At 45.0% G+C, this 23,569-nt stretch overlaps 1 protein-coding gene across 1 annotated transcript in view; it reads left to right on the forward strand.

Moving 5' to 3' along the window:
- Positions 1 to 230: 230 nt before the first annotated feature.
- The window catches only part of HUNK (hormonally up-regulated Neu-associated kinase), a gene marked incomplete at both ends in the record, with an annotated part of 113,253 nt that continues 89,914 nt past the window's right edge, over positions 231 to 23,569 (forward strand). Inside the window, one exon of the mRNA XM_079705591.1 lies at positions 231 to 491. Within this exon, the coding sequence (XP_079561717.1) occupies positions 231 to 491 (261 nt within the window). The remainder of the gene's footprint in view (positions 492 to 23,569) is intronic.

Consider the following 23,569-nt stretch of genomic DNA (forward strand, 5'->3'; position numbering starts at 1 on the left):
CCGAAGAAGAACTTCTTGTGGGCGGGTCCCCGGTACCCTGTGGCCCGGGCGACCGCTATTGTCTGCGCGCGGCGCTCGGCGGCGGCCCGGGGCGCGGGAGCCGCGGGCCGGGCGGGGCCGGGCCCGGGGTGGCGGCGGGAGGAGCCGGGGGAGTCGCGTGGGCCGGACTAGGAGGAGGAGCCGCGCCCGCGGGAGCCGAGCCGGAGCGGCGCGGGCAGCGGGCAAGCGCGATGCCGGCGGCGGCGGGGGACGGGCTCCTGGGCGAGCCGGCGGCGCCCGGGGGCGGCGGCGCCGCCGAGGACGCGGCCAGACCGGCGGCGGCCTGCGAGGGAAGTTTCCTGCCGGCCTGGGTGAGCGGCGTGCCCCGCGAGCGGCTCCGCGACTTCCAGCACCACAAGCGCGTGGGCAACTACCTCATCGGCAGCAGGAAGCTGGGCGAGGGTTCCTTCGCCAAGGTGCGCGAGGGGCTGCACGTGCTGACCGGAGAGAAGGTAAGCCGCCCGGGGCGCCGGCCCCTGGCCTTCGGGTTGGGGGATCGGGGCGGCAGGGGCGGCGGGGACCCTGCGGAGAGCCCTGCGCTGCGAGTCTGGCTGCGGAGCCCCTGACGGGCGCCTCCCGCTCCGTCGGCTTTTCCTCTCGGGTTGAAAGCGGGGTCGAGCCAGACGCGCGCGCAGACCCTCGCAGCCGGGATACCGGCCTTTCCCGAGGGGCGATCTGGGGTCACTTTCCCCGGGGGACGACTGGTTTCCCCGCGAAGCCGCCCGCAGCCTTTTTTGCTTCTCGAAGGGCGCCACCTGGCGGACACCAGCGCGGGGGTGGGGTGGGCTGGGGTCTGGGGGACTCTGATCTCCGGGCCAGTAGGAGCGGCAGATCAGTGGAGAGGCTGGAGCCAGGAATTGAGTGCGTGGGCCCTTACGCTGAGGGTGGGAGAGCCGATTAGCCAGCCCTTGGGGGGACTTAGTGTCTGATCCGCACCCTGGGCTCTGGGTAGGAGGTGGGGGAAGGACGAGAGCCCAGGGACGTGCCCACTTGTGGGCTGCGGGAAGTTCTGCGTGCTCACAGGAGGGTTTTCACGCGCCGCCTTTCCCTCCACCCACGCTTCCCACCCCTGCATCCCCATCTCACCCCCTCCTTCCCTCCTCACTCCAGCCGCTGGGGTGGGAGCTGCAGTAAGGATCCTGCTCTGGCATATACAGAACTACACACCGCTCTCCCCAGATTTCAGAGGTTGGGAGACGCCTTCTTATCTTCCTAGAAGAGGGGAAAGCAAAGGAGGAACCCCAGACACCTGCAAGGGCACCCCCTCCAGCCTTGTGAGACGTTAGCAGGGTGTGAACCCTTGCCAGGCAAGCCTCAGCTAGACCTAAGTTGTAACTTAGATCTGTGAGAAGAAACCCACAATATGATGACTTACTTCTGAGGTGAGGCTCCAGCCGGGTGGCTGCCCCAGCCTGGGAGTTACCCTAAGCTTGGAGCTACTTGAGGCTGGGGTTGCCCTAAGCTCATGATCATCTGACACTCAAGGCTCCCCCCCAGGCTGGGGCTTGCTCAGCACAGGTGGGGGTAGTAGCCCCTTTCTGTGGCCCATTCACCAGGGAGGCATCAGCAGTGTGGGTGGGACCGGGAAGCTCCAGGCTTCCTACACGCCCTTCCACCCTCTGCCCTGGGGTCCTCTGTCCAGCCTGGGAGTTCCTGGGAATGCACTGCTGTGTGACCTCTGATTACTGGGCGAGCTGCCCTGCCCTCCCGTCCCCAGCCTCACGTGGCTTTAATCTCCCTCCTCGGTTCCCCAGTGTGTCCTGGAGCCCCTTGCATTTGAGTGCAGGTCTCCATCACCCTTGTCACTTGTCCTTTTCCTACAGCTGCTCTGGGTGGGGTGCCCTTTGTTTTGGGTTAAGTGGGGTTAGAGTGAGCAGTTCTAAAAGTGCCTCTTGCTTGAATTTCCATGCAAAATGAGAGTGTTCAGGATGAACTCACTGAATTGAGTAACTCTTCAAAGAAGAATAAGAATGAGAAAAACAAAAACAAAACCAAAAAACTCCAAACCTCATCCTAGTCCAAAGGGAGCGCGGCACCGTTTACTCCTGGGTTCGCAGTGGGCTGGGAACTTACACATCCCGTCATGGCACGGGGATGCCCGCGGCCCCAGCTTGCTAACTACAGTGCGCTCACTTCTCCATGCCCGGCCCGCGGTGGGTAGAACTTTATTTTGATTCGAAATGTATAGGATTCAGTCTAGTTGTGTATGTTTCCTCTTGAGACTTAGCAAAAAGAGACGAGGCGTTATGCTGACCGCAGAATGGGCACCGTTAGGGGCACGCTCGCTTCCCCTGCCCTGCCGCTAAGCTGCTTCGGGCTGCCTTCCCCTTTCCAGTCCGTGCTGTGGGTCCGGTTCCTCTCCGCTGCATTTTTGCTTCTTAACATCAGGCTGTTCGTTTTGGCTGAACTGCCCGAGGATGCACTCAGAGCTCAGTCCCTAGCCGGATGCTTGGGTTCTGGAGCTCTGTGCTGGGCCCGAAGGCACCCTGGAATGTGGGGGATTCCTGCCCGGATGGGGTCCAGTGAGGATTCCCCCTCACCCTTAGGTGCTCACGCCCGTGTATCTCATCTTGTCTTTCTTAAATGATGCATCTCACTTCCTCTCCACAAGGGGAGGAACAATTAATTGGACGTAAAATCATTGTGCTGGACTAATTGATTGGATCTAGTTAAGGAGTGTGGCTCTTAGAGTGGAGAAGGAGGTTGAGAGATTTTTCCGATGTGCCTTACTTCAGCCCTGAGAATCGGTGCTCAGGGAATGCAGGCATCGTGAGAAATCTGGATTTTAGTTCACTTAATGGCCAGCTTGAAAGAAACAATGGGTGTCATTCATAGCTTTTTATCTCCCAGATCCAAAACCTTAATGCTTAACTAAAAGATTTGTTTTTTGGCAGATTGTAGAGATTAAAATGTTTGTGTGTGTGTGTGTGTGCATGATTCTGCCTGGGAAGTATTGCTGAGTTCATGAGTCCCCAGCCCCACTCATGTGCTGGATAATGTCTTACTAAGGCCAAAACAAAGGTGAAGTCAACCTCACACTATTTGCAGCCTCCAGGTCTCTTTATAAGGTGACCTATTAAGAGGGTTTTCGCCCAGAGAGGGGTTGCTCCTGTGAGCCAAGCAAGGGGACACCTCGAGGTGACAGGACCCAGAGGAAGGGAAACGAAGTGTCCCCAGAGTAGGTGATGTGAGTGTTCCAGAAGGGCCTCTCCCTTCAATAATTCCCCCTTTGCGGAGGTGCATACTTTCCGGAGAAAGCACTTCACTTTTCTCTATTCCTTTTTTTTGGGAAAGGACACAGACCACCGCGGGAGGGGAATTAAGTCATGAAGCCTGTCCTAAGAAATAGATATATCCCCCCACGCCATCCCCTGAGTGGAAGGACCCAGGGCAGCCTGTCCTGAGGAATCAGTTCATGAAAAATCTGCAAAGGGGGATGGAGAAAGGGAAGCAGGCGAGGTGCCCCGTGCCTGCAGTTGCAGTCTCAAACTGTGCACGTTGTGTTGGGTCATTTATGCCAACATCCAGACAGAGTAGTGCTGGCTTAGGGTGTGTGTGTGTGTGTGTGTGTTGTGTTTTGACTCGGCGCACGTTTCCAAAAAGCTTTGGGTGCCATCCTACATGGCTCGCTGAGAATTACTGTCTGAGTCCGTCTGACAAAAGCAGCCGCTTTTTCCTGACTTTCATTCAGGCTTCAATCCTATCTTATCAAGAGGCTCCTTTTCCCACCACTGCCTGCAGGACAGTATTTTTTTTTTTTTTTTTTTTTGGCCAGCCTCTCTCCTAAGTTGTTGGAAAGTCATTTGAATCTAGTCGGCCCTTTTACCACTTGAAAAGAAAGGCTGGCTTCGGGCAAGACCTAATTTTGTTCTCCTGTAGCTTCGAGTTGCTGCCATCCTCTGTTAATGCAGCTTTGAAAATAAATCATTCACTCGATCATGTGAAACTCTTAACCAGCACGTTCTCAGTCTGTCTTTGACTAAGTTGATGATTAGACAAAGAAAAATGATCACAAAATCAGACTTTGAAAAAAAGGATTCTCAGTGGCTTTGAGACAAAGAGCAAAGTTGCCGTGCAGGAGTATTAAGTGATAACTTTGAAATATGCAGGAAGAGGTGTGCTTGAGGCCTCTGTATTGGTCCCCAGTACCTATGAAATGCATAGTCTCTGGCACTTGATAGGTTATTCATTTTAAAAATGAAAGAATATAGTTGCAGAGGCTTAGAGAGAACAGCATAGGGGTATCTCAAGTATAGAGCAGGTTCCACAGGCAGGCAAAGCTGCAAAAAGGGGAGAATAGTTGAGGCCACAATTACTTTTTTTTGTGATTAAGTCTCTCTGAGAGGCAAAGTTAGGTACAGAAAATGATTGGTTAAGATGTTTAACTATCTTGTTCTAACCCTTGGTTAAAAAAAAAAAAAGCCTGTTTATCACTTTCATTCGAGCTATTTTGGGGCTAAAAATAAGGGTTGCCTGCTTAGTAAGTTGCCAATAATTATGCTTCAAGCATGACAGCGCCAGATACCTGGAGTGAAGGAGTTACTAAAAATACAATTTACTATGTTTTTTGGAGGAGGAAATATGACTAATTTTAGAGGTGGCCTTTTGGCAGATCTGTTTTTAGCAAGTATTTCGGAAACAAACAGGTGCTAAATCCTGTATTTTTTTTTTTTTTAAAGTGCTAGAAATTTAGGGGTAATAGCTCTGAGGCTCAAGAAATGCCTAGGGAACTGGCAATTCCTATTAGTCCCCAGCAGGGATTTCTTGGCAAGCGAAAGGCATTGGGCAAAAGCACCTGCTCAGTGTGTTGCTTGTGATAAGGCAGTGCCTATAATTTCCGAGATTGCACGCTGCAGTTCACAGGCACGATCTTTTTGAACTTCCTGCCCTGCCTCATCTTTTTGAAGTCCTTGTGAATGATGGATATTGGCACTTTGGGCTCGCTTCTCAGTGTTCATCGATACGCAGGTCCCATGGACTTCAAAGGGCGCTTTGAGTCAGCACAACAGTGCTGAACAGTGCCCACGAAGAGGACACGGCCTGACATTTTCTCTGCGAGTGTGGAGTCACCGGCACAGGCTGGGCTCAACGACAGCGGTCCGCACACTGGTGGCTATTCCAGGGCCGCGTGGCAATCATCCATCCCAGGGGTTAACTTTTCCAGGGGGTGTGGGGAGTGGCAGCCGTGTCTGCCCAGAGAGAGGAGCACACTGGGTGTCCTGTGGGAAGGTGGTTTGGGCACCAAGTATCGTTGACCTTGGGATGTACGCCCCATCTCGATTATTCCTGGTGACCTGCTGTCTTGGTTCATTGAAACCTGTAGATAATCCCCAAGCCTTACTTTTAGCAAACTGGTGAAACCTCTTCCTCTGCTCAGCCTGCGCCCTGGCCACTTTCAAGTGCTGACCTGAATTGAATTTCATGCTCTCTGATGAAATGGTGCTGGCTGGTAAGATGACCAGCAGGAGAGGGGTGAACCACGGGACCTGAATGGTACCCGAGGAGGCAGATACTTCTACAAAGGTAGACAGAGCTATTGCCTCTCCTGTCTCCTGAACTCCAGCTCAGCGGTATAGCGCTTTGTGGCATATTCAGGGTCTTCCATGTATTTTTCTCATTAGTTGCTAGAAGCAACCCTGGGCAGGTGAGAACCAACTCGCTGGTGCCCTTACCTTTGTTGACTACGTGGAGGTATGCCCTGAGTAGATTTTTCCTCTGACCTTCTCTTCTCTATTGCTAGGGCTGCCCTAACAAATGACCACGAACTGGGTGGCTTAAAACAACAGAAATTTATTCTTAGACTTCTGGAAGCCACCTGAAATGAGGGAACAGCCAGAGTCTACTTCCTAACAGGGAACATCCTGGGAATATTCTGGCCTCATGTTTCTTTTCACTTAGGATACTCAGGGCTCACTGTTGGGTTTGTGTGTACCTTTGGGGTACTTTCATGTGTTCTACGTGTTTTCTCTTGAGGACTTTATGTCCACAGGGTTGGGCTAACTTGTCGACCAGCGTGTCTAATCAGAGACAGTGGGAGAGATCCTCCCTCCCGCATCACCCCTGAGTTGTGGGAAATTGGGTTGGTGACAAACAGAGTCATGATTCGGGACATTCGGGTGACAGGAAGGATTGCTCGGGTGGCAGCCATCTCTTAACGCCCTCTTACCACCTCTACCTCCAGAGAACCGGCTCTTCCCTACAGCTATGCAGTTTCTAATGACTGGATTCTTTCTGGTTTTTAATCACGTGTGTGTGTGTTTTAAGATTCGTTTGGCTAAAGTTTGGAATAGGAAATACAGACCCGTGGTCTTAAAAGGAAAGTTTTCAAGAGCGGATGCAGTGAAAGGTAATTCTGCCTTTACCTGTGTGCCTCAGTGATGGGTTCCTCTCCCCAGAGGCAACCCCACTTCTAGTTTCCTGTGTGTCCTTCCAGACATACTCTATCTGCATACAAGTGTACATACATTTGATACTCCATATGCATGCATTTGTAAAGGTATAGATAGGGGGAAATATATTTTTACACTACACATGCTGTTCAGTATCTTGCCTTTTTCACTTAACAATATATCTTGAACATCCTTCCCCCAAATTACTACAGAATTGCCTTATTCTTTTTAATTACTGCATAGTATTCATCGTATGGAGGTACCATGTTTACTTAGTCATTCCTTGATGAGTATGTCCATGGACATTACTTAAGGAATTAAGCACAATTAAAGAATGGACATTTAGGTTGTATACAATTTTTTCTTATTCCCCAATAGTGCAGCAGTGAATATCTGTGCCTTTGTGTCATCTTGTAAATGTTTCAGGTGTATCTGAGGGATAAATTCCTAGTCTTAGGCGAAAGGTTATGACTCTTTTTTTTGTTGTTCTGTTTTTTTGGCCACACTGTGTGGCTTGTGGGATCTTAGTTCCCCAACCAGGGATCGAACCTGGGCCCCTGCAGTGAAAGCTCTGAGTCCTAACCACTGGACTACGGGGGAATTCCCAAGGGTATGACTTTTAACTGTTGACGAATATTGCCAAATTGCCTGCCAAAGAGGTTGTCCTAGTTAATACTTCCATCAACCTGGTATGTGAGTTTCTTTCCACATCTTTATCAATATAAGGTACTCTCAAACTTTCTGATCTTTGCCTATCTGTTAGATTAAACATGGTATCATTTTTATGTGTAGTGTATCACATTTGTAAGTGAATTGAACATATTTCATATGTCCAAAAACAATTTGGTTTTCATTTCTGTTAATTGTTCATGTCCATTCTCCATCTTCCCTTGGGTTTTTGGTCTTTTTCTTAGTGATTTATAGGCACTTTTTATATTTTAAGGCAATCAGTCCTCTTTCAGTGATATATTTTGAAGCCTCCTCCACCTTGCTTGCTCCCTGCTTATTCTTTGTCTTTGTTTCTTGGTCATCCTCACCATTGCAGAGGTTATTTCCCTGGATTCTACTAACGAGTGAGGGGCCATAAGGAGCTTTGCGGTTCCATGGACCCCTACAAATTGTATGTGTATAATTATATTTCTGGGGCGAGGATCCATGACTTCATCAGATTCTACAAGGAATTATTTACCCCCAAAATGTTAAGAGCCACTGCTTTGTTGCCCATCTGTGTCGGCAATGCTGTCTGAATGGAGGTTTGTAAGTTGGGATCAGGATTTGGATCACCTTGGCATGTTAGCACCTGTGCTAATTGGGCTGAAGTTGCAGATTACACTCGGGCTAGGCAGGTGATTCTATGACTGTGACCTTGGCTTGGCATGCCTAATTTCTGCCTTCCTGTCCCCCACCATGCCTGGGTCACAGGGAAAGGGCATGATAGAGTGTAGACAGATTTTTGGAAGACCTTGACTCTTGCTAGGACATGTTTGAATCATGTCCCATTATTTCTTCATGGGAAAGGTGGTAGATACAGTTTATGGTGGCTGGTTGAGAAGAAAGAGAAAGAGGGATTATCAAGGGAAATGAAAACCTTTTAAGGAGCAATAGCTGCCTCTTAACTTGGACATAAAATGCACCAAGTCAAGTGTAAGCACGTGTGTAAAAATATTCCTGGGACCCTTTGGGGCTATTTTGTCCACCCTTGAAGCCTTCTGGCAGGTGGTACTGGTGGAGTGAACAACTGGGCCTGTTTGGAGTCCTGAAGGTCAGCATGGCCTCGCTCTGATGACCCTCTCTATTGCTCCTGTCCCCTGTCACTCTGTGCCCCCTCACCCTGCTTTGTCTTTCCTCAAGGTGCTTCTCACTACCTGTATTAGTTTGCTAGAGCTGCTGTAACAAAGTACCATACACTGGGCATCTTAAACAGCAGAGACTTATTGCCACACAGTTTTGGAGGCCAGAGCCCCAAATCAAGGTGTTAGCAGGGTTGGTTCCTCCTGAGGGCTGTGAGGGCAGGATCTGCTCTAGGCCCCTCTCCTTGGTTTGGGGATAGCTTTCTTCTCTCTGTGTGTTTTCACATTGTTTTCCTCTGTGTGTGTCTGTCTCTGTGTCCACATTTCCCCTTTCTATGAGGACATCAGTCGTACTAGGGTCCATCCTGATGGCCTCACTTGATGACCTCTGTCAAGATCATTATTGCCGAATAAGGTGAAATTCTGAGGTACTGGGGTTTAGTCTGAATGTTTGTGTCCCCTCAAAGTTCATAGGTTAAAACCTAATCCCCAATGTGACAATATTAGGAGGTAGGGCCTTTTGGAGGTGATTAGGCCATGTGGACAGAGCCCTTATGAATGGAATTCCTGGTCTTAAAAAAGAGACCCTAGAAAGCTCTTTTGCCTGTTCTTCCATGTGAGGATATAGCAAGAAGATGGCTGTCTAGGAACCAGGAAGAGAGATCTCACCAGACGCCACATCTGCCTTGATCTTGGACTTCCCAGCCTCCAGAACTGTGAGAAATAAATGTCTGTTATTTATAAGCTATTTGGCCTATGGTATTTGTTATAGCAGCCTGAACAGACTTAGAAAGGACTTAAACAGATGAATTTTGGTGGGGACTCCATTTAATTCATACCATCACCTGACCCCATGGTATATATTTCTGTGTTCATATGTTTATTATTTTTCTCCCCATTAGATTGTAAGCCCCATGAGGAAGGGATCACTGCTTTATGCTTGGTGGCTAGAATAGTATAGTATCTGGTACAGAGACGGTGCTCAGTAAATATTTTTTGAATGGATCAAAGAATGCTTTGATCTCCCCAGGTCATGAGGACGGTTGGCCGGAATGGTTTTGTTTTGTTTCGTTTTTTGTTTTGGTCGCGCCACGGAGCTCACGGGATCTTAGTTCCCCGACCAGGGATCGAATCCGGGCTCCATCAGTGAAAGCATGGAGTCCTAAGCACTGGACCACCAGGGAATTCCTTGGCCGGGAATGGTTTGACAGCCCTGTCTCTCTCACCTCCTTGCAGCTCCTGGGTGCGCCTGTGTGAGCAGTGAGTAGATTGGACAGCTTGTTCAGCTGGCGCTCTTTGGGAAAAAATCCCAGACCCAGGACAGCTGTGCCTTCTGCAGGGACTTGTTAAGGAAGTCACCTAAGGTATCAGAGGGACCAGCCAAAGACAGAAAGATATTCTGCAATGTCATCGGACTGTTAATGGACCCTCAGCTCTTTCCTGAGAAAATGTACCAACACTGCAGCAGATGGGCGACGTTGCTATTTGCAAACATACATTTCTTTGGATGTTTCCCATGGAGATATATGGAGCTTTGGATTCTGTCTCTTTAACTAACTAAAAATTTTTTTATAAGTTTATCAGTCTCTTAGCCAAATTGCTGCCAAAACATTTAGCAAACCTGCTTGCTTCTCTTGCCTGTTCTCTGAGCCATTTGATTCATTCTCATCCCTTTCCTTGCGTTATCTGTCATGTTTTTTTTTTGAAGTATAGTTGACTTACAATGTTGTGTTAGTCTCTGCTGTATAGCAAAGTGATTCCGTTTTATATATATGTGTGTGTGTATATATATATATATATATATATATATATTCTTTTTTTATATTCTTTTCCATTATGGTTTATCATAGGATATTGAATATAGTTCTCTGTGCTGCACAGTAGAACCTTGCTGTTTACCCATCCTCTATATAATAGCTTACATCTGCTCACCCCAAACTCCCACTCCACCCCTCCCCCTTGGCAACCATCAGTCTGTTCTCTATGTCCATGATTCTGTTTCTGTTTCATAGATAGGTTCATTTGTGTCATCCTTTAGATTCTACATATAAGCGATATCATATGGTGTTTGTCTTTCTCTTTCTGACTTACTTCACTTAGTATGATAATCTCTAGCTGTATCCATGTTGCTGCAAAGGGCATTATTTCATTCTTTTTTATGACTGAGTAGTATTCCATTATATATATGTACCACATCTTCTTCTTTTCTTTTTCGGCTGTGCTTCGCGGCTTGCAGGATCTTAGTTCCCTGACCAGGGATTGAACCCGGGGCCACAGCAGTGAAAAGGCCAAGTCCTAACCACTGGACTGCCAGGGAGTTCCGTGTACCACATCTTCTTTATCCATTCATCTGTCAATGGACATTTAGATGGTTTCCCTGTCTTGGCTATTGTGAATAGTGCTGCAATGAACATAGGGTTGCATGTATCTGTTTGAATTATAGTTTTGTCTGGATATATGCCCAGGAGTGGGATTGCTGGATCATATGATAGCTCTATTTTTAGTTTTCTGAGGAACCTCCATACTGTTCTCCATAGTGGCTGTATCAATTTACATTCCCACCAGCAGTGTGGGAGGGTTCCCTTTGCTCCACACCCTCTCCAGCAAGTGTTATTTGTGGACTTTTTCATTATGGCCATTCTGACCGGTGTGAGGTGGTGTCTCATGTAGTGTTGATTTGCATTTCCCTAATAACTAGAGATGTTGTATCTCTGTCATTTTTATCTCCTATTGAGTTTCTGTTGTCTTACATCCTGCCCCATGGCTTTTTGTTAAGGTGTCTGGCCATCCTTCTGACTCTGTTCAGATACTCTTGTTCCACGAATCTCCTCTCTTGGTCACGACTTGCTCTTTGCCAGAGCTCTGTGCACAGGACACAGGAAGGGTGAACAGCAGTGAGGGATGCTCCCTGGGCATGGTGCTGACGGACAAAGCAAGCGGAAAATGCAGCAGCCACCCACGAGGAGGCTTGCTCTCTCTGTTTCGGGTGATGGGATGAAGTTCCGAATCCCAGTGATTCTCTTGTCTACCTGGAGCACAGCAGGGTTTTCGTGACCTTCTGAATCACCAAAAACCTACAGGAGAGGATTGCGTGCTTGCTCTTTGCTTTGACCACGAGGATGTAATGCTGATAACAATAGTAATAATTAACATTTATGGATCGCATACCATCTGCTAGGCCATGTCCTAGATGCTTTGCTGCAGTATAGAATTTATTCCTTACAGTGGCTTTTGTAGTGGGCAGTGTTGTCCCAGTTTTGTAGCTTAGGTTGACCAGCCATCCGGGGTGCCCAAGAGTCTCTAAAGTCCTGCATTTGGGGAAACTCCTAAGATAACAGCAAAACCAGATGAACCCGAGAAGACATCTCATCAGTATTTGAATCCTACTGAGGGTTTTCAAGTGAAACTATTAAAGAGCAGTTAATCGGGCTTCCCTGGTGGCGCAGTTGTTGAGAGTCCACCTGCCGATGCAGGGGACACGGGTTCGTGCCCCGGTCCGGGAAGATCCCACATGCCGTGGAGCGGCTGGGCCCGTGAGCCATGGCCGCTGAGCCTGTGCGTCCGGAGCCTGTGCTTCGCAACGGGAGAGGCCACAACAGTGAGAGGCCCGCGTACCACAAAAAAAAAAAAAAAAAAAAAAAAAAGCAGTTAATCAGGTCATGAATAAGTGATGAATGAACCAAACCCCAAAACCCCAAGCCCCGGGCGTAACTGAGATGCTTATTGTGGATGATGACCTCCACTCGTGGTCCTGGGTGGTGAGTGGGGCTTTTCCTACCCCTGGGCTCCAATATGCTAGGTTCACCGTGCACTCTGAGTCTCCAGTGTGGGCAGAGGTCCTGGTCTGCCATCTTTTACAAGTTCACAGTGAGATGAAGAGCTTGAGCCTGCTGTGTGTGTGTGTGTATTATTAAATAAAAATCATAATACCGAGCTAAATATAAACACACATAACTTTTTTTTTCAAAGATTTTTTTGATGTGGACCATTTTGAAAGACTTTATTGAATTTGTTACAATATTGCTTCTGTTTTATGTTTTGCCTTTTTGGCCATGAGGCATGTGGGATCTTAGCTCCCCTACCAGGGATCGAGCCCACACCCCCTGCACTGAAAGGTGAAGTCTTAACCACTGGACCACCAAGGAAGTCCCCACACATAATTTTTTGGTAACAGATTTCCTTTTTTTTTAATGACAAGGTATTTCACTCTTTAATTAATTAATTTATTTTTGCTGTGTTGGGTCTTCGTTTCTGTGCGAGGGCTTTCTCCAGTTGCAGCAAGCGGGGTCCACTCTTCATCGCGGTGCGCGGGCCTCTCACTGTCGCGGCCTCTCTTGTTGCGGAGCACAGGCTCCAGATGCGCAGGCTCAGTAGTTGTGGCTCACGGGCCCAGTTGCTCCGTGGCATGTGGGATCCTCCCAGACCAGGGCTCGAACCCGTGTCCCCTGCATTAGCAGGCAGATTCCCAACCGCTGCGCCACCAGGGAAGCCCCGGTAGCAGGTTTTCTTAATGAAGGAAGCGATGGGGCCTAGGAGTTACCTTGAGTAGCTCTGATTAGCGTTCAGTCTTAGTTTTAATACCTTTCTTTTGCACTGGAGGGAGAAAAATCTGTATGAGGGGAGAGAGGATTTTGAATAAAGGTGAAGCTGCAAATGCACGTCTTAATGTAGCTCACTGAACAGTCCCTGAGAGTCTCCTTGTTAGACCACCCTCCTCCAAGAATGAACAGATTATTTATTCAAAACAATGCAGAACACCCAGTACCTTTGCCTAGTTTATTTATGCAGATGGTTGGAGCTAGACTAGCTTTTCTAAGCCTTTGCTCTGTCCTCATCTGGGCTAAGAAGGGACGCTGGAGCCAAACGGAAGGAAGTGCCCAAGTGAAAATGAAGCTGCAAGGAAAGTGACTGTAAAGTCTGGGATCAGAATATTCTAGCATGTTACCTAAGCCCTACTTTAGTGAAACCAAATGGATAGAGATAAGTGTTATCACTTATGTAATCTGGTCTTTCGGTGGAATTACTGCGGCTTTGATGTAGAAGTCGAAGTTTTTAAGTGTATTCTTTATTCCAGGTTAAAAATTTAATTAGAGAAACTTGTTGATGACTCGGTTCTCATTTACATTTATAATACTAATAAAAAACTTGTTTTGAAAACACTTCTTCAAGTTTGTAAAGTGTCAGTCCCACGGAATGACATTTTATTATATTAAAAACTAACATTTGTGAGCAGTGGTTGTAATTTCAAGCCCGATTTGACATAATGAAACTTGAATTTCCCTCTGGAGGGAAGGTGCTTTATGGCTATGGTACTCCCACCCAATTCAGTACCCTGAGATGCTTCTTCCTAGACCAAAAATGAGCTTTTTGTCATAGAAGCCATTAAATTAAAGTACCTGAGAGCACATAGAGTAACAAATGGTTTCTTTCCAATAATCAGACTTGGAATAATGTGCTACAGACTTCAGCAGGGCATATTTATTTAAAATATATATGTAAATCATCTAGTATAAATCCGTGTTTTTCCTATGATCAGCTATAAATTTTTTTTTTTTTTTTTGTGGTACGCGGGCCTCTCACTGTTGTGGCCTCTCCCGTTGCAGAGCACAGGCTCCGGACGCGCAGGCTCAGCGGCCATGGCTCACGGGCCCAGCCGCTCCGTGGCATGTGGGATCTTCCCGGACCGGGGCACGAACCCGTGTCCCCTGCATCGGCAGGCGGACTCTCAACCACTGCGCCACCAGGGAAGCCCCAGCTATAAATATTTTTTAAATAATTTTTTAAAGTATTTTGGACCAAGTACTTCGTGTTTTAGAATTTTTTCAGCTAGTCTAGTCACTGGCACATTCTAGAATATTTGTGGTTTTTAATTAATCAAAATAAATCCTGGGCTAATATTTGTTAATTGCCATGTATTTTATTCTTGCATAGCCACTTACATATACTTTTTTCATTATTATTTTTTAACATCTTTATTGGAGTATAATTGCTTTACAATGGTGTGTTAGTTTCTGCTTTATAACAAAGTGAATCAGTTATACATATACATATGTTCCCATATCTCTTCCCTCTTGCATCTCACTCCCTCCCACCCTCCCTATCCCATCCCTCTAGGTGGTCACAGACCACCTAGCTGATCTCCCTGTGCTATGCGGCAACTTCCCACAAGCTATCTATTTTACATTTGGTAGTGTATATATGTCCATGCCACTCTCTCACTGTCACAGCTTACCCTTCCCCCTCCCCATATCCTCAAGTCCATGCTCTAGTAGGTCTGTGTCTTTATTCCCGTCTTACCCCTAGGTTCTTCATGACCTTTTTTTCTGTTTTTCTTAGATTCCATATATATATGTTAGCATATGGTCTTTGTTTTTCTCTTTCTGACTTACCTCACTCTGTATGACAGACTCTAGGTCCATCCACCTCACTACAAGTAACTCAATTTTGTTTCTTTTTATGGCCAAGTAATATTCCATTGTATATATGTGCCACATCTTCTTTATCCATTCATCTGTTGATGGACACTTAGGTTGCTTCCATGTCCTGACTATTGTAAATAGAGCTGCAATGAACATTTTGGTACATGACTCTTTTTGAATTATGGTTTCCTCAGGGTATATGCCCAGTAGTGGGATTGCTGGGTCGTATGGTAGTTCTATTTTTAGTTTTTGAAGGAATCTCCATACTCTTCTCCATAGTGGCTGAATCAATTTACGTTCCCACCAACAGTGCAAGAGTGTTCCCTTTTCTCCACACCCTCTCCAGCATTTATTGTTTCTAGATTTTTTTTTTTTTTCGGTATGCGGGCCTCTCACTGTTGTGGCCTCTCCTGTTGTGGAGCACAGGCTCCGGACGCGCAGGCTCAGCGGCCATGGCTCACGGGCCCAGCCGCTCCGTGGCATGTGGGATCCTCCCAGAGCGGGGCACGAACCCGTGTCCCCTGCATTGGCAGGCGGATTCTTAACCACTGCACCACCAGGGAAGCCCTGTTTCTAGATTTTTTGATGATGGCCATTCTGACCGGTGTGGGATATCTCATTGTAGTTTTGATTTGCATTTCTCTAATGATTAATGATGTTGAGCATTCTTTCATGTGTTTGTCGGCAATCTGTATATCTTCTTCGGAGAAATGTCTGTTTAGGTATTCTGCCATTTTAGGATTGGGTTGTTTGTTTTTTTGTTATTGAGCTGCATGAGCTGCTTGTAAATTTTGGAGATTAATCCTTTGTCAGTTGCTTCATTTGCAAATATTTTCTCCCATTCTGAGGGTTGTCTTTTGGTCTTGTTTATGGTTTCCTTTGCTGTGCAAAAGCTTTTAAGTTTCATGAGGTCCCATCTGTTTATTTTTGTTTTTATTTCCATTTCTCTAGGAGGTGGGTCAAAAAGGATCTTCCTGTGATTTATTCATAGAGTGTTCTGCCTATGTTTTCCTCTAAGAGTTTGATGGTGTCTGCCTTACATTTAGGTTTTTAATCCATTTTGAGTTTATTTTTGTGTATGGTGTTAGGGAGTGTTCTAATTTCATACTTTTACATGTACCTGTCCAGTTTTCCCAGCACCACCTATTGAAGAGGCTGTCTTTTCTCCATTGTATATTCTTGCCTCCTTTATCAAAGATAAGGTGATCATATGTTCGTGGGTTTATCTCTGGGCTTTCTATCGTGTTCCATTGATCTATATTTCTGTTTTGGTGCCAGTACCATACTGTCTTGATTACTGTAGCTTTGTAGTATAGTCCGAAGTCAGGGAGCCTGATTCCTCCAGCTCCATTTTTCATTCTCAAGATTGCTTTGGCTATTCGGTGTCTTTTGTGTTTCCATACAAATTGTGAAATTTTTTGTTCTAGTTCTGCGGAAAATGCCATTGGTTGTTTGATAGGGATTGCATTGAATCTGTAGATTGCTTTGGGTACTAGAGTCATTTTCCAATGTTGATTCTTCCAATCCAAGGACATGGTATATCTCTCCATCTATTTGTATCATCGTTAATTTCTTTCATCAGTGTCTTATAATTTTCTGCATACAGGTCTTTTGTCTCTTTAGGTAGGTTTATTCCTAGATATTTTATTCTTTTTGTTGCAATGGTAAATGGCAGTGTTTTCTTAATTTCACTTTCAGAGTTTTCATCACTAGTGTATAAGAATGCCAGAGATTTCTGTGCATTAATTTTGTATCCTGCTACTGTACCAAATTCATTGATTAGCTCTAGTAGTTCTCTGGTAGCATCTTTAGGATTCTCTATGTATAGTATCATGTTATCTGCAAACAGTGACAGCTTTACTTCTTCTTTTCAGATTTGGATTCCTTTTATTTCTTTTTCTTCTCTGATTGCTATGGCTAAAACTTCCAAAACTATGTTGAATAACAGTAGTGAGAGTGGGCAACCTTGTCTTGTTCCTGATCTTAGTGGGAATGGTTTCAGTTTTTCACCATTGAGGACGATGTTGGCTGTGGGTTTGTCATATATGGCCTTTATTATGTTGAGGAAAGTTCCCTCTTTGCCTACTTTCTGCAGGGTTTTTATCATAAATGGGTGTTGAATTTTGTTGAAAGCTTTCTCTGCATCTATTGAGATGATCATATGGTTTTTCTCCTTCAGTTTGTTAATATGGTGTATCAGGTTGATTGATTTGCGTATATTGAAGAATCCTTGCATTCCTGGAATAAACCCCACTTGATCATAGTGTATGATCCTTTTAATGTGCTGTTGGATTCTGTTCTCTAGTATTTTTGCATCTATGTTCATCAGTGATATTGGCCTGTAGTTATCTTTCTTTGTGACATCTTTGTCTGGTTTTGGTATCAGGGTGATGGTGGCCTTGTAGAATGAGTTTGGGAGTGTTCCTCCCTCTCCTATATTTTGGAAGAGTTTGAGAAGGATAGGTGTTAGCTCTTTTCTAAATGTTTAATAGAATTCACCTGTGAAGCCATCTGGTCCTGGGCTTTTGTTTGTTGGCAGATTTTTTTTAAATTAATTAATTAATTAATTAATGGCTGTGTTGGGTCTTCGTTTCTGTGCAAGGCCTTTCTCTAGTTGTGGCAAGCGGGGGTCACTCTTCATTGCGGTGCACGGGCCTCTTACTATTGCGGCCTCTCTTGTAGCAGAGCACAGGCTCCAGACGCGCAGGCTCAGTAATTGTGGCTGACAGGCCCAGTTGCTCTGCGGCATGTGGGATCTTCCCAGACCAGGGCTCGAACCCGCGTCCCATGCATTGGCAGGCAGATTCTCAACCACTGCGCCACCAGGGAAGTTCTGTTGGAAGATTTTTAATCACTGCTTCAATTTCAGTGCTTGTGATTGGTCTGTTCATATTTTCTATTTCTTTCTGCTTCAGTCTCAGGAGGTTGTGCATTTCTAAGAATTTGTCCATTTCTTCCAGGTTGTCCATTTTATGGCATAGAGTTGCTTGTAGTAATCTCTCATGATCCTTTGTATTTCTGCAGTGTCAGTTGTTACTTCTCCTTTTTCATTTCTAATTCTATTGATTTGAGTCTCCTCCCTTTATTTCTTGATGAGTCTGGCTAATGGTTTATCAATTTTGTTTGTCTTCTCAAAGAACCAGCTTTTAGTTTTATTGATCTTTGCTACCGTTTCCTTCATTTCTTTTTCATTTATTTCTGATCTGATCTTTATCATTTCTTTCCTTCTGGTAACGTTGGGGTTTTTTTGTTCTTCTTTCTCTAATTGCTTTAGGTGCAAGTTTAGGTTGTTTATTTGAGATGTTTCCTGTTGCTTATGGTAGGATTGTATTGCTATAAACTTCCGTCTTAGAACTGCTTTTGCTGCATCCCATTGGTTTTGGGTGGTCGTGTCTCCATTGTCATTTGTTTCTAGGTATTTTTTGATTTCTTCAGTGATCACTTCATTATTAAGTAGTGTATTGTTTAGCTTCTATGTGTTTGTATTTTTTACAGATCTTTTCCTGCAATTGTTATCTAGTCTCTCAGCGTTGTGGTCAGAAAAGATACTTGATACAATTTCAATTTTCTTAAATTTACCAAGGCTTGATTTGTGACCCAAGATATGATCTATCCTGGAGAATGTTCCATGAGCAGTTGAGAAAAATGTGCACTCTTTTGTTTTTGGATGGAATGTCCCATAAATATCAATTAAGTCCATCTTGTTTAATGTATCATTTAAAGCTTGTGTTTCCTTATTTATTTTCATTTTGGATGATCTGTCCATTGGTGAAAGTGGGGTGTTAAAGTCCCCTACTATGATTGTGTTACTGTCGATTTCCCCTTTTATCGCTGTTAGTATTTGCCTTATGTATTGAGGTACTCCTATGTTGGATGCATAAATATTTACAATATTTACAATCTTCTTGGATCGATCCCTTGATCATCATGTAGTGTCCTTCTTTGTCTCTTGTAATAGTCTTTATTTTAAAGTCTATTTTGTCTGATATGAGAGTTTTTCCATGCCCTCACTTTCAGTCTGTATGTGTCCCTAGGTCTGAAGTGGGTCTCTTGTAGACAGCATATATACAGGTCTTGTTTTTGTATCCATTCAGCCAGTCTGTGTCTTTGGTGGGAGCATTTAATCCATTTACATTTAAGGTAATTATCCACATGTATGTTTGTATTCCCATTTTCTTAATTGTTTTGGGTTTGTTATTGTAGGTCTTTTCCTTCTCTTGTGTTCCTGCCTACAGAAGTTGCTTTAGCATTTGTTGTAAAGCTGGTTTAGTGATGCTGAACTCTCTTAGCTTTTGCTTGTCTGTAAAGGATTTAATTTCTCCATCAAATCTGAATGAGATCCTTGCTGGGTAGAGTAATCTTGGTTGTAGGTTTTTCTCCTTCATCACTTTAAATATGTCCTGCCACTCCCTTCTGGCTTGCAGAGTTTCTGCTGAAAGATCAGCTGTTAACCTTATGGGGATTCCCTTGTGTGTTATTTGTTGTTTTTCCCTTGCTGCTTTTAATATGTTTTCTTTGTATTTAATTTTTGATAGCTTGATTAATATGTATTTTGGCATGTTTTTCCTTGGATTTATCCTGTATGGGACTCTGTGTGCTTCCTGGACTTGATTAACTATTTCCTTTCCCATATTAGGGAAGTTTTCAACTATAATCTCTTCAAATATTTTCTCAGTCCCTTTCTTTTTCTCTTCTTCTTCTGGGACCCCTATAATTTGAATGTTGGTGTGTTTAATGTTATCCCAGAGGTCTCTGAGACTGTCCTTAGTTCTTTTCATTCTTTTTTCTTTATTCTGCTCTGCAGTAGTTATTTCCACTGTTTTATCTTCCAGGTCACTTATCCGTTCTTCTGCCTCAGTTATTCTGCTATTGATTCCTTCTGGAGTATTTTTAATTTCATTTATTGTGTTTTTCATCATTGCTTGTTTCCTCTTTAGTTCTTCTAGGTCCTTGTTAAATGTTTCTTGCATTTTCTCTGTTCTATTTCCAAGATTTTGGATCATCTTTACCATCATTATTCTGAATTCTTTTTCAGCTAGACTGCCTATTTCCTCTTCATTTGTTAGGTCTCGTGGGTTTTTACCTTGCTCCTTCATCTGCTGTATGTTTTTCTGTCATCTCATTTTGCTTATTTTACTGTGTTTGGGGTCTCCTTTTCTCAGGCTGCAGGTTCGTAATTCCCGTTGTTTTTGGTGTCTGTCTCCAGTGGCTAAGGTTGGTTCAGTGGGTTGTGTAGGCTTCCTGGTGGAGGGGACTAGTGCCTGTGTTCTGGTGGATGAGGCTGGATCTTGTCTTTCTGGTGGGCAGGTCCACGTCTAGTGGTGTGTTTTGCGGTGTCTGTGGCCTTATTATGATTTTAGGCAGCCTCTCTGCTAATGGATGAGGCTGTGTTTCTGTCTTGCTAGTTGTTTGGCATAGGGTGTCTAGCACTGTAGCTTGCTGGTCATTGAGTGAAGCTGGGTCTTTGTGTTGAGATGGAGATCTCTGGGAGATTTTCGCCATTTGATATTTTGTGGAGCTGGGAGGTCTCTTGTGGACCAGTGTCCTGAAGTTGGCTCTCCCACCTTAGAGGCACAGCCCTGACACCTGGCTGGAGCACCAAGAGCCTGTCCTCCACACGGCTCAGAATAAAAGGGAGAAAAAGTAGAAAGAAAGAAAGAAAGAAAGAGGATAAGATAAAATAAAGTAAGATAAAATAAAATAAGTTATTAAAATAAAAAGTAATTATTAAGAAAAAAAATTTTTTAAGTAAAAAAAACCCAAAAAACCCGGACAGACAGAACCCTAGGACAAATGGTGAAAGCAAAGCTATACAGACCAAAGATCTCACACAGAAGCATACACATACACACTCACAAAAAGAGGAAAAGGGGAAAAAATAATCTATCTTGCTCCCAAAGTCCACCTCCTCAATTTGGGGTGATTCGTTGTCTATTCAGGTATTCCAGAGATGCAGGGTACATGAAGTTGATTGTGGAGGTTTAATCTGCTGCTTCTGAGGCTGCTAGGAGAGATTTCCCTTTCTCTTCTTTGATCGCACAGCTCTCGAGGTTCAGCTTTGGATTTGGCCCCGGCTCTGCGTGTAGGTCGCCTGAGGGCATCTGTTTTTCGCTCAGACAGGACGGGGTTAAAGGAGAAGCTGACTTGGGGGCTCTGGCTCACTCAGGCCGGGGGTGGGTGGGAGGGGTACGGATACGGGGCGAGCCTGAGGCGGCAGAGGCCGGCGTGACGTTGCACCAGCCCGAGGCGCGCGGTGTGTTCTCCCGGGGAAGTTGTCCCTGGATCCCGGGACCCTGGCAGTGGCGGGCTGCACAGGCTCCCAGGTAGGGAGGTTGGATAGTGACCTGTGCTCGCACACAGGCTTCTTGGTGGCGGCAGCAGCAGCCTTAGCGTCTCATACCCGTCTCTGGGGTCCGCGCTCATAGCCGCGGCTCGCGCCCGTCTCTGGAGCTCCTTTAAGCAGCACTCTGAATCCCCTCTCCTCGCGCACCAGGAAAAAAGAGTGAAGAAAAAGTCTCTTGCCTCTTCGGCAGCTCCAGACTTTTCCCGGACTCCCTGCCGGCCAGCCGTGGTGCACTAACCCCCTGCAGGCTGTGTTCACGCAGCCAACCCCCGTCCTCTCCCTGGGATCCGACCTCTGAAGCCCGAGCCTCAGCTCCCAGCCCCGCCTGCCCTGGCGGGTGGCAGACAAGCCTCTCGGGCTGGTGAGTGCAGGTCGGCACCTATCCTCTGTGCGGGAATCTCTCTGCTTTGCCCTCCGCACCCCTGTGGCTGCGCTCTTCTCCCCGGCTCCAAAGCTCCCCGCTCCGCCACCCGCAGTCTCCGCCCACTAAGGGGCTTCTAGTGTGTGGAAACCTTTCCTCCTTCACAGCTCCCTCCCACTGGTGCAGGTCCCGTCCCTATTCTTTTGTCTCTGTTTTTTGTTTTTTCTTTTGTCCTATGCAGGTACGTGGGGAGTTTCTTGCCTTTTGGGAAGGTCTGAGGTCTTCTGCCAGCGTTCAGTAGGTGTTCTGTAGAAGCAGTTCCACGTTTAGATGTATTTCTGATGTATTTGTGGGGAGGAAGGTGATCTCCGCATCCTACTCTACCGCCATCTTCTCCTGTCTCCTATTTTCATTATTAACGCTACCACTTGCTACCACACTTGAAATGTTTCATTATACACTCCCCTTCTGTTTTAGATACCTTAATAAAAAATTATCGTTTTTTAACCTGATTAATGAAACATAATTTTCCCCACTGGTTTCTTGTGGAAAATAAACACAAACACGAAGAAGAAAGTTAAAATCACCTGTAGTTGTACAACCCAGCAATAATCACTGGGTTTAGGTGTTTGGGCTGGTTACATGTGATCCATATATATATATATATATTTATATACACACACATGTGAGTGTGTATATACTTTTAAAAAGCATATTTTGATAATTAGTAGGGTTTATCATAATTTGTGTACTTGATTGAAAATGTGTTTCCTCTTATTAACAACTGTTAATGATTTTTCCCCATTTTTCTCCTGTTTGTCTTGTTGATTTCCACAAACTCTTTACATATTAAGGATATTAGCTTTTTCATATGTTATGTTGCAGATATTTTCTCCCAATTGATATTTGGATTTGATTCATTTTACGGCTCCTTTTTTGGGGAGGGGGTACATAAGATTTTATATCTTGTATAGTTAAACCAATTAGTCTTTTTCCTTTAGTTTTCTCTTATTTTTTATGCTTAAGTAAACTAGAGAGTTTGTTGTTGATTTTGCTTTATAAATTATCAGTGAGTCTTGCCAGTGTTTCATTGTCATCTGCAGAAAAATCTTTGTGTTGGGTAGGGATTTTTGCCTGAATTTTCTAGCCTGTTGCATGATTTAACTTAATGGGGTCATGTACTAAAGCACAGGCTTAGGAGCTGAAAGCCTTGGGTTCCTATGTCCTTTCTGCTGCTATCTAGTATCTGTGTGATCTTGTGCAAGGTATTTAAATCCTCTAAACTTCAGTTTTTGTATTTGTAAAATAATGATAATATCTCATGGGAATTCAATAGAAATTTGATTAAATATATATGTGTGTGTGTAAAATACACATGTATGTAAAAAATATATATATATATACTGTGTATTTGATGTGTATGTATGTGTATGTATGTGTAAAGCACATAGTTAGCCTGAAAATGTATTCCATATTGTGTTAGTGAACAAATGGCAGTTGGTTATCTTCTTCTGTTATATTTTCACATTTATATTTAACACTTAAAGATTTGTGTTAATTAACCTCTTTCAGGTAGCGAGTTAACAGACACCCACTCAGTTCATCATGGAAGATGGAGTTTATTTTAAGGATAAAGGGAAGGTGAGGAAGACCAGGGCTATGTCTCTCACCTCTGCAGTCAGCACCTCCCTGAGGCCTGGAAGGTCTGCAGGACTCCCCAGGGCCCTGGATGTCTGCATTCCAAACATTCCGCTTCCCTTCCCTGCCTCTGCCTGGAGCTTCCCAGGCTCCTAGGGAATATTCCTCCATCCGGCCCATCCTCTCTGCCTTTTGTCTTCTCTGCCTCCTGGTTTTCCCTTTCTACTCTTTCTAAATATTATTTGGTTCCCTGACATTTTTTGAATTGGTGACATAGTGCTTGGAAGGTCTGATCGTTGAATCCATACTGCCCTGACCTTCTTGTCACCTTTTTGGCACTGAGCATCCTTTAACAGTAAAAAATCATTTTAACAGTAGAAGAAAGAGTCAATTTATAGGTGATTCCCCACGAGTTACCAGATTGGTATGGTTTAGAAAAATGTATTAGACAACTTAGTTCTCCATGTTTTTGATTTGGTAGCCAACTCTTTCCTCAACACTCAGTAAAACATTTTACTGTCTTTAGGGGTTCTGATTTCTTCTACATTTGTGGTTTTGGGGATATGGCACTACATTTGTTAACTGGCCCT

The sequence above is a fragment of the Hyperoodon ampullatus genome (genome assembly GCF_949752795.1).
Source record: "Hyperoodon ampullatus genome assembly, chromosome: 5".
Lineage (NCBI taxonomy): Eukaryota > Metazoa > Chordata > Mammalia > Artiodactyla > Ziphiidae > Hyperoodon > Hyperoodon ampullatus.